The sequence below is a fragment of the Pleurodeles waltl genome, chromosome 12 (assembly GCF_031143425.1).
Source record: "Pleurodeles waltl isolate 20211129_DDA chromosome 12, aPleWal1.hap1.20221129, whole genome shotgun sequence".
NCBI lineage: Eukaryota > Metazoa > Chordata > Amphibia > Caudata > Salamandridae > Pleurodeles > Pleurodeles waltl.
The window spans coordinates 683,363,749-683,375,754 of NC_090451.1; the positions used below are offsets into that span (position 1 = coordinate 683,363,749).

General features: G+C 41.9%; 1 protein-coding gene across 1 annotated transcript in view; it reads left to right on the forward strand.

The window, feature by feature from the left end:
* DNAH2 (dynein axonemal heavy chain 2) overlaps positions 1–12,006 on the forward strand; it is a 1,666,550-nt gene that overhangs the window by 473,465 nt on the left and 1,181,079 nt on the right. Inside the window, exon 19 of the mRNA XM_069218683.1 lies at positions 4,093–4,240. Coding sequence (XP_069074784.1) covers positions 4,093–4,240 — 148 coding nt within the window. The remainder of the gene's footprint in view (positions 1–4,092; positions 4,241–12,006) is intronic.

Here is a 12,006-nt window from a genome sequence, read left to right on the forward strand (position 1 = left end):
ATCTATGAAAGATACCAATACTGGAGAACTGCAGTTACAGGTAAGTAACTAATTTTCAACTGTGAACCAACTGTCACCTCTCCTTCACCCCTGAGGCATGGTGGGATACTGGAGGTGCTCAGGGTCTTAAAGGCACGGTGCCAAAGTTTTTATGGTTCTCCTGTGTTAACCTGCATGCAGCCTATTGGCTAAGAATTCTCTAGTGTTTTTCAATGTAGTTTTTTATCTTTTTTCTCTGATGATTACTACTGCTGATTTCCCTAGGCCCAGTGGCGGGGTTTTGGCCAATATTTTTTCTCTCATTGTAATTTTGAGAACATTTAAAAAAGAAAAAAAAAAAAAAAAAAACTCCATAGAAATAAAGCATTTTAGCCTGTTTATATTTATAGTCCGCATTGCTGTTTCACACATGTACAGGGAGTGCAGAATTATTAGGCAAGTTGTATTTTTGAGGATTAATTTTATTATTGAACAACAACCATGTTCTCAATGAACCCAAAAAAGTCATTAATATCAAAGCTGAATATTTTTGGAAGTAGTTTTTAGTTTGTTTTTAGTTTTAGCTATGTTAGGGGGATATCTGTGTGTGCAGGTGACTATTACTGTGCATAATTATTAGGCAACTTAACAAAAAAATATATATACCCATTTCAATTATTTATTATTACCAGTGAAACCAATATAACATCTCAACATTCACAAATATACATTTCTGACATTCAAAAACAAAACAAAAACAAATCAGTGACCAATATAGCCACCTTTCTTTGCAAGGACACTCAAAAGCCTGCCATCCATGGATTCTGTCAGTGTTTTGATCTGTTCACCATCAACATTGCGTGCAGCAGCAACCACAGCCTCCCAGACACTGTTCAGAGAGGTGTACTGTTTTCCCTCCTTGTAAATCTCACATTTGATGATGGACCACAGGTTCTCAATGGGGTTCAGATCAGGTGAACAAGGAGGCCATGCCATTAGATTTCCTTCTTTTATACCCTTTCTTGCCAGCCACGCTGTGGAGTACTTGGACGCGTGTGATGGAGCATTGTCCTGCTTGAAAATCATGTTTTTCTTGAAGGATGCAGACTTCTTCCTGTACCACTGCTTGAAGAAGGTGTCTTCCAGGAACTGGCAGTAGGACTGGGAGTTGAGCTTGACTCCATCCTCAACCCGAAAAGGCCCCACAAGCTCATCTTTGATGGTACCAGCCCAAACCAGTACTCCACCTCCACCTTGCTGGCGTCTGAGTCGGACTGGAGCTCTGTGCCCTTTACCAATCCAGCCACGGGCCCATCCATCTGGCCCATCAAGACTCACTCTCATTTCATCAGTCCATAAAACCTTATAAAAATCAGTCTTGAGATATTTCTTGGCCCAGTCTTGACGTTTCAGCTGGTGTGTCTTGTTCAGTGGTGGTCGTCTTTCAGCCTTTCTTACCTTGGCCATGTCTCTGAGTATTGCACACCTTGTGCTTTTGGGCACTCCAGTGATGTTGCAGCTCTGAAATATGGCCAAACTGGTGGCAAGTGGCATCGTGGCAGCTGCACGCTTGACTTTTCTCAGTTCATGGGCAGTTATTTTGCGCCTTGGTTTTTCCACACGCTTCTTGCGACCCTGTTGACTATTTTGAATGAAACGCTTGATTGTTCGATGATCACGCTTCAGAAGCTTTGCAATTTTAAGAGTGCTGCATCCCTCTGCAAGATATCTCACTATTTTTGACTTTTCTGAGCCTGTCAAGTCCTTCTTTTGACCCATTTTGCCAAAGGAAAGGAAGTTGCCTAATAATTATGCACACCTGATATAGGGTGTTGATGTCATTAGACCACACCCCTTCTCATTACAGAGATGCACATCACCTAATATGCTTAATTGGTAGTAGGCTTTCGAGCCTATACAGCTTGGAGTAAGACAACATGCATAAAGAGGATGATGTGGTCAAAATACTCATTTGCCTAATAATTCTGCACTCCCTGTATATATGAGTTTAGTATGAAAATTTGTCTACTAAAAATGCTATATATATTTTTTGTGCATATTTCATACTTTATATATGTGTATTTTATATATGCTCCGGGGTCCCCGCACAAGGGCGGGAATATTCAATGTTTATGACTTTGATGAGGATACCCCTGGAAGAGAACTAGGATTTACAGATAAGTAACTTATCCTTATACTCCTCTCTTATCAACTAGCCAAAAGATCCTTACATAGTAGACCAAAAGCTCATTCTACTAGAGGAAAGGCTGCAACTGCATCTCTTTTGAGAAATGTACATGTTTCAGGAATATGCAAAGCTACTACATGAAGTTCTGTACATACGTTCTCAAGACATTGTCTAGATTCAAATTCTAAAACAGACACTCAAGTAGGCCAGGCTTCTTTAAGCAATCTTTTCAGGTAGTTGTTGGAACTGTCCTGTATTTCAGGTCCGCTTCTTGTAGGTTGGGCTTATGACTATTGATGTGGATATCCTGGAAGAGAAGAAAAAGTTGCTTACCCGTAACGCTAGTCCTCTTCCAGTAGAATCCTTATCAAAGTCAAAAGCAACTCTCCCACCTTCCCAGACAGAAATCTTTCTAGCTCCCAACACATTCTCTTCCCAGGAATCATAATCTCTATAAAAATGACCTGACCTCATGTGAGGCATAATGGATACAGGGGGTACTATGAGGTTCTTAAAAGTACATTGCCAGTTTTCTCGACTATTCCTTGAATGGCAACCTATTGGCTAACAGTGTCTCACATTCCTTTTCCTTTTAATAAAGGTTTATGAAAGATTTACATATATATATATTTACATATATATATATATTTATATATATATGGCTGTCTGTTGTTTTCTTGTGATCATGCATCTTCCAGTATATATATATATATATATATATATATATATATATATATATATATATATATATATATATATATATAATTTTAAGAAGTGCATGCTGTGGGGTCCCCTCACATGGCATTTAATCAGAGTGTGGTGATATGGCCCAGTTGGATATGAAGTTGTGGGGGAGAAAGAACCGGCTCTACCCTTCTGGTGTGTTGAGGGCTAGTACATCCAAGTTCAATACGGGACTGCTTTGCACACTTGCATGTCGTGCAAGCCCTGGTCTAGGCCCATATGCTACATTGCTGTGACATAATTAGTAACATTTCTTTCCTCCTAATTGTGTGTGTATGTATATACATGTTTATATATGTATGTGTCTATATATACATTTTATTTTATATATATATATATATATGTGTATGTGTATATATATATATATATATATATCAGATGCACTATGTAAGCGCCAGAGAATTGTATTTATTGTTGAGGTTTGTTATGTTTTATATAATCTATAAAAATGTATATAAAAAAAAAATGAAGTTCCCAAAACACATATCCCTGATTTCAAGGAAGTAATTTCTCTTTATTATTAATTCTAGTTTTCTGTCATGGACAGTTTCACCAAATTCATAGACAACACACCCCAATGCTTATTTTCAAGTATCTTGTCAGAGCTTATACCTCTCTCTTCCTATCAGCATGAATTCAAAGCACCTTTACTAGCCCCACTCTGATTCTGCTGCAACTTGCACTCTTAAAACAACTATAGGAAATTTCTCCTAACAAAGTTGGTCCTATCTAGCTCTATCTTGGTAGCAGTTTGTTGTGCTCCTAAGAATAAAAATTACGTTTTGTGATCAAGTTAATGGCTTTTACTGCATACCTGTTTCAGAGGAGCTTGACATTCATTTTTGTCTAAATCTTTGGGTTTTTATTGAAAAGTGCTGTAACATGTTACTGTATGTCAGGGGCATTTAGCTAGTTTGATTTCATTACACCATTAGAAGCTATGGTCTGGGTGTCACTAATAAACAAAGTGCAACAAATAGTATTCTGATATCATTAATACCAAGGAATAGTTCAATGATGAATCTGTATCTGGAGAATCATTCTTGCTGGTCAGTAATTTACAAACCAGTTATGATACATGAACCCATAAGTTCGAACCTCTGTTGTGTACTTGATGCAGCCACGTATTTATGCAATCCAAATTGCATTGCCTAATTTCTCAAAATCTCTTATTAAATCAGGTGGAGTTCTCCCCCAGCCTAGCAGAACTTGCCAGTGCAGTGAATGGCATCTGCGGCCAGATCATCAACACCATTGCGATCTTTCGACGTCTGCCAGACATCCTTACCAAAAAGAAGTTGGAGCGAGATCCCATTTACACTGTCTTGGGTAAGAAATGGAGGAATGCATATATGCAGATGATTGTTGACAAACTCAACGGGAGCTCCCGTCAGCCTTATGTCGGAGTATAATGGGCTCACAGAGGGTATAATTTTATATAGTGAGTTTAGCTGGGACTGGAGGGTTGCTGTGTGAATGCCACGTAAATCTGGAGAGAAGTGAATGGACAGAAAGTACTGAGACCAGAAAGTTCATTGCAGGCAGTGAACCTAGGCATCTCTCAAGTCACTCGTAAAATGGAATTAATCAGTTCTCAGAAGGGTAATTGTGTTCAGGAAATACAAAAAAGACTTACCAGTTCTGGAGTGTTTTAGTTGCAGCCAAGTAGCTTTTTTCTGATTCTGTGGAACAAGGTGTTATTCAGCCAAGTAGGTCTGTGTCATAGCACTTATGTTAGAGCATATGAACAATCCCTTTGCCACTACTGCCCTAGGAAAGCACTTCTACTTATAAATCTAGGACCATTGATGTGCACAGTCAATGTGCAATGAGGATCTGGCATTTGGTCTGGTTGATATTTATTAGCCATAAATAATGCATTTGTTTGGATTTAAAAACAAATGCTTTTATTTGGTTAAATGTTTTAAAGACTGTCACTATAAATATGTATTTTAAGCTGGTAGTGGTTGGTAAAACAGGGAAGCCTATGGCTAACCTCAAGCACATTTTGGTTAAGGCTGCTGGCAGGGCTCATGATGGTAGCAGGAGCCAAAGAGGATGCTGGAATAATCTGTTTCTCGCAGTTGAGGTATCTTCTCTCCAAGGGTTGCTCAGTCCAGTGAAACTGGCACAAAGGAGCTACCCGTGGACTTAACCGGTTTTGATAGCATTTAGGGAGTAACATATGACTGCATAGGGAATTTGGCCTCTGGGTCTCCTTGTCATCAGCACCTCCATCAGTGAAGTTAGGTGGCCCAGGTACATTCGTTTCCAGGTGGAGATAGTTTACACTATTGCCTCTGCCTCGATCAGGTTGAAAAAAAATTATTTTTTTACTTAATTTGTGGTAGCCGTGATGAGCAGGCTGAATGTTGCATAAACACTAGGGAGTGGTAATATTGATGTGCAAGCAAAGATTCCCCCCCCTCCATCACCCTCAAGTGAGTTCACAGCGGCACACTGCAAACTATTGAGGCCTCAAGTTGAGTATCAGCATGATGTAACAGTGTCTCTTTAGATGTGGAACCTATAAAGGTCTACCCCACAGCCTCCTTTAAGGTCCAAGTTGAAACTTACGATGGCCTACCCTAATCTGGATGTGTCCAGGCAAGGTTCTATATTATTTTTCCACCCTACCCAGGAGGTGCTGCCTGGCAGCCTTCCTTCTTCAGAGTTTTATGTTATAGTCTGCAGAGAAACAACATTGGGCTTCAAGTAACATCCAATAAGCCTTTTGACGGGTAGAAGCAGTCTTTCCCCAGGATTAGGGAATACCTGGTAACTTAAATATCAGTAAACAGTATGAAAATGGCCATTGGACTCAACAACGTTTACTTGGTGGCGCAGCCACCTCATTTAAATCAATCTGAACCCCTGGCAAGTGCTGTGAGTATTCTAAGCTCTCCTACTCCCCCTAGAGGACACCGTAGCTCAGATTTAAACTGCACGTTGTATTTGAGGGCATTCCTGAGAAGAGGTCTGCTATAACCTTTCAGTGACCTTATTCTAGCCAGTCCCATCTTCAGCTTTCAGTACACCATAAGTTGTCTTCGGAGTGATTTTTTGGGAGAAATCTCAATGTTCTGTCCCAGGAAGACCTTTCTTCTGCCACCAACTGTCATCATGACTGACACAGAGAAAGAAAATCTCTTTTCAAATCCAGGTCTACCTGTGGTAAAAAAACAATCTACACTGATGACCCACGTGGGCAATGCATTTATTGCCTTTATTCAGTGAAAAAGGCTTCACACAGTGACATTTGTAAAACCGTTCTTCAACGACCGAAAGGATGGAGAGATGAGGTAGGTCCTCTATCTACTAGAAAGGCAGAAATATTCTCCTTCTCAAGGGGTTCCCCCTTTTCTGGGGATGATTCCAACAAAAGTGCTGTACTATCCTTTTCCATAAGGGAGGCGCAAAAGCAGAAATGTGGCATTTCCAAAGGTAGACTTACATCCCAAAGAGCCTGCAGCCACCTCCTCACAGAAAAAAGCTGAGGATCCTACAGACCAATTTTCCAGAAGATTCTGGACATTCTGAAGAGCCTTCAGAAAAACATTTCAGACAGAACGTACACCAACATGCGCAAAAACCTGTGCAGGAATCCTGCTTCCTTGATGTCCTGCTTGAAATCCAGTTCCATGCGGAAGAAAAAATACACTGTCATGTACAACACTCCTATTATCACCTATTGGACAGGCATTGTCTATGTCTGTGAGGAGATCATTGTTGATGACCAGACCTTTTTGGGCGATCACATCGCCTTTGATGACAAGACTAATGTCAATGACAACATTGTTGAAGCCAAAACCAATAATGTATCAACGCTGACCCCATTGACTATGGCCCTATACAAAGTCAACCCTGTCTACAACACAGTCGTTGGCAGTCTTATGTACACCAGTCACTTTCGTAGCTGATACCCTCCTCAGTCCTATGCACCTCATTGTTGCTATACAGACGCTGAGGACCTGCGGGCCCCTGCTGCATTTATGTCAGTCTTACAACATATGATGGGAACCTTTCAAACACTGGTCTATCAGCAATCTGCCTAACAAACTGTGTCCGCCCCTCTCCACCACCACCACCTCCACTTCCACCTCTGCTACTAAGACTTCCCCTGCCACCTCCACTCCTGTCACCTCTGAGTCCAGCATTCAAGTGTGGTCACTCCACCATTGGTTCCGCCAACTCCTAAGGAAATGAGAGACAATGATTCATGGATTTCTCTGCATTCTGATTTGGGGAGTGAACTTCTAGACAATGGAGATCAAAAGGAGCAGGACGATATTATGATACCAAAGGAAAGTGGCAAATAGCCCTTCCAGCCAGATTCACCTCCTGGCGACATAGCACGTTTCCATGTGCTGATGGAAACAGGGCTAAAAAATGTAATCTCACAGTTTCTGTGGTGGAGCAACAATGCTTCCTATATGCATTAAGTGAGCAGCCATATGAAGCAATTAGATCCATACATAGACTGGTCTTTGTTTTGTCAGAAGACAACAGTTACAGCTGTAGTGCCTCATTTAGAAAGAAGTACAGTGCCCCAGACGGAGCCCCTGCCTTCCTTATGTTCCATTCCAAACTTGACTCTGTGTTCATGTCTGCAGTGCAGCACAAATCGAAGAACATGATAGGATCTGCAGACACATAGATAATTAGGGCATAGAGCTGGTTCCATGGCGGCGACATAATTCCGCGCCGCTAATGCCTTGCCATTTTTCGACCGTTATGATCTCCAGATGTGGCATGATATCTTGCCAGTAATCAACCTCACGCCGGGGTCTAAGAGGTTAAGAAGGAGCCTACCAAAGCCATCATCACAGAGGGTGCAGCAAAATCTGCAATAATCATTGACACCGCAGTGGATGCTTCAAATGCAGGCTGAGGTCACCCGCCTGGATCGGCTGTGTTAAGACAGGGATAGCTGAGATCTGCAACTTTCCATCTGGACGTCCAAGCAAAAATACTGAATGTGATAGAATTACCTTGCCTGGAAAGCATGTTGATGATGCCTTGCCAAATATTAAAACAGAAATGTATAAAGTTTAATACAGTATGGCTACAGTATAATCTCTGGACACCTTTCAGCATTGACAGCTTAACAACCTTTTGTGGATCATGAAGATCTCATGTCCATAGGGGATGCCTCAATCGGTAAGGAGGCAAGGCTAGCTGAATTATTCTCCGAGGCAGTCTGGATACAACCAGGGCTATGCACCCAAGAGAAATCAGAAACAACAAGGTCTGTTGGAAGACGAGTGGCTCACAAACATGCTCTCTGAACAAACAAAAATGGCTTGACTTTTCACAGCTGCCTCCCCTAGCAACCCCATCTTAATGGATGGCTTGAGAATTTCTACAGAAACCACCTATCTACCCGCCCAGGAAGGAGCATCGTCTTCCCTTGAGCGAGCTGCAACAGGAAAGTCTCCTCCTCTTTTTCTTAAAGGAATGATATAAGGTCCCGAAATCCCAGAGAAATCAGCGGTTTTAATTCAGATTGTTTCTGATAGTACAGAAGAATGAAGACCACCGGGTCAGGTGCCTGAAAACACAAATCTTTCGCATGACAACGCTTCACAAATTCCTCCTGAAGCCCTAGAGAAATGATTATCTGATGACGCTGGATCTCTAGGATGCATGTTTCCCTGTCCCTGACGCAGGAAGCACAGAAAATGCCTCCGCTTTTCAGTGACAGGCAGCATTTTCAATTTACCTGCACTCGTATGGTGGTCATTGCCCATGAATCTTAAAGCAGGGTTCCCATTTCATCCTTTATCCGATGGTGCTCACCACGGATGCACCCTTGGAGGGTTGGGGAGCGCACATGCAAGATTTGTTGATTAAACATTTGGTCAGATGCAGAAAATAAACTCTATCTCAATATTGGGGAGCTCTGAGGTGGACAGCTTAGGAGCTCCCCATTTGGAATTATATTATCCAGCGGCGCAGCTGCTATGGCTGAGCAGGAGGCTGTCTGATGTGTCCCTTGAGTAGAGAGCCTCCTTAATGTCTCTGTGGCAGATGCAGGGCTTGAACATTCTCCTGCATATAAAATTCTGGCATCAAAAATCGTGTCCTAAATTTCTTCGGGTGACTCTGAGATACTGCTCACACTCCCTTACGCTCACAAAGAGGGCAGCTTCATATGCCTCGGCTGTTCACCTGTTGTCTTTCGATACGTCTGCGGTCTCTAATTTCCACATGTATACATGGACAAAGGCACACTTAATGACAGTTGGAGATCTAGATGGACAGGAGCAATTTAACCTCTTGGTGACCAATTTCTCCCATACAGCTCTATTTGCCAGTGCCATCCGAGAGCTTTGGCCCATCCTGATTCTTCCCTTGGAGATACACCAGTTTATCCAAGCAGTATAAACCATGGGGCATGGCCACTGACACATTTCATGGTTTTACAAGGTCCTCATTCCTCTTGTATCCCCAACACTAACACCTCTGAAAGATAAGTAAGAGGCTGACATGAGTAAAGCCCTTCATGACAGAATAGGCTTATGCAGTAAAATTCACCCATATTATATCCCTTACCATGAAATTTAAACGAATACTATAATCTATATTGCGCAGATCTTATCTCTCTATAGCAGCCCTACGTAAATACATTTGCCTTGCATCACCCACCTGCCCCTGTTGCCTTACAGAGATGGCTGACTTCATGCACATGCTCTGGTCCTGCCCTCTCCTTCGTCCCTTTTTAAACTACATAGTAAATGTACTCTCCTCCATTAAACTAATCCCACAGGACAGCACCTGTATCTCTGCGAATTTATGAGGGCTCCAAAAAAGCCCGAGCAGCAATGCTTCTGACTAACCTAGCTTCGATCCTAGCTAAAAGAACGATCACCTCTCAGTGGAAATCAAGTTCCTCTCCTTCATTTGGCGCTTGGTCTTGATCTCCCCTTAAGTGAGTATTGTGGAAAGTTCTGCCGTATAAAGAAAGGAACTCAGAGGGCTTTGGAAGTGGCTCTTCCAGCGACTTGGTATTTCCCCAAAGACTGCTTAACAGTTACATTGGCTGAGAGTAAACGCTCGCTAGACCTTCCCTAAACTTAATCCCCTAGCAAGTGGTTACAACCACCTTCTTCAGGCAGATGAATACATTCCTGAACTTACTTTATTGGATTTGGCAGTTTAGCACTTTGCTGTTGCTGCCACCCTGCCCAGCTGGTGAGAAATCCTGTCCATCTAACGTAGCTAGTGAACAACAGGGGCCGACTCCATCTAATACCGGGCCATGCCCCCTCCCACTTCCCCTCATCCCCCCACCCTTAGCCTTTTCACCTTTGTTTTTTATGTTGTTCTTGCTCCTACTTAGCAAATTTTCTCAAAGCTATCACATTCCTCAATATGAGCTTCTTGCGTTCCATTATTTCGATTGCAACCTTATTTGTATTATCACTGTTGGTGATACTGGATTACAACATGCAAATTGTTTGCCTAGAAATGAGGCCTGAAATGTTTCCCACCACCGAGCAAAAATATCTGTGCTAAGGTCACTAATGTATTAAGGTAGCAAAATGCCAAAAACCTGTTTATCAGAAAGATAATCAATATCCTGGAGCTTAGAGCCTTAAGGCTGGATCTGCAGGCATTTCTCCCAAGGCTGGCAGGTCAAACAGTCCTAATCAGGGTGGAAAATATAACATCCATGTTTAAATTGTAAAACAGGGAGAGGCGCGGTCCCGGATTCTGCCTTAAGAGGTGCTGATGCTATTGGACTGGGCTATTTCCCACGAAGTGAGGATGACCGTGCAGCATCTCCCTAGATGCCCAAACGATCAGATAAAAGCTCTCAGTAAAACACTATTGGGTTTGCTGTGAGTGGGAGCTCCATGAAGATCAAGGGGACTATTTTCCACAAATGAGGTCACCCTTCACTGGACTTGTTTTCCACCCAGAGCAAAAGGAAATGCCAGGGCTACACCAGCGGAGTTTGGCACCCAGTGACAATTCCTTTTTATTCAAATGGTCCAACATCTTTGCATATACCTTTACTCCATTTCCCCTGATATCCAAGGTCCTAAGGTAAGCTAAGGCTGAACATTGTACTCTGATTCTTATTGCCCCAAGACCGTGCTCCTGAATCTATCTGAACTTCCATCAGTTCCATTAAAGTTGGACTCCAGGATCCTTTCCATGCATGCCAATGAGGTATACTCCGCCACAACCTCTGGTCACCAAGCCTGGCATCATTGTACCTGACAACCTGGAGTTTGGTCATTTGGATCTGACAGCAGAATGCAGAAAATCCTGCTCAGGCCTGATAGCCAGCAATCACAAGGACTTAGGACATCAAGTAGAAGCACTTCTGTGTCTGATACAAAGTCAAAGGATTCCATCCAGTGACCCCAACACCCAACCAAATACTTAAATATTTGCTGAGACTATCAAAGAGCGGACTAAAATACATATCTGCACATTTTAAAGGGCATCTGAGGCACATTTTGCACAGTAAGAAGACTATTGGATTTGTTTTGGCAATCTGCCATCTATTTCAAACACAATAAGGATAGCTTTTCTCTTTCAGGCAGGTGCCCTTTAAAATGTGCAGTCCTGGAGTAAGCTTGTGTATTCCATGAACATGCACGTAGATTGTTTCCAATTGCCTTAATCCTTGCTGAACTATGGGCGCTTTTTGCCGTCTTTCACATCTTTCCTTTGAACTCGGAGAATTTGATAGAACCATCCATAACTACTAACTTGATGCAATCAAATATCAATGATCCCACAAATCACATTAAGTAATAAGATTATTGAGTTGCCACCTTTTAACCTACTAAACTTAATTAGGACTGCCAAGGCGCTAAAAGTTGTAGATTTGTGTGTTTTTTTTTATCCAGAGAGCTTTGTCTGAGTGTATTCGTGTGAGCTGTTTACCTACGTTTTGAAATGTTTTGACCATTTCTAAACTTTTCCCACAAAGCTACCACAAGCAATAAACTTTTTTTCCAGCACAACCTAGTATCTTATTTATTTTATTTTTAATTATGAGTTTGTTTTTACTATACTTTTGCTGGACACTGATTTTTATTTGAAGCCCAGCACAGTTAAATCTATCAGTGCCAGGT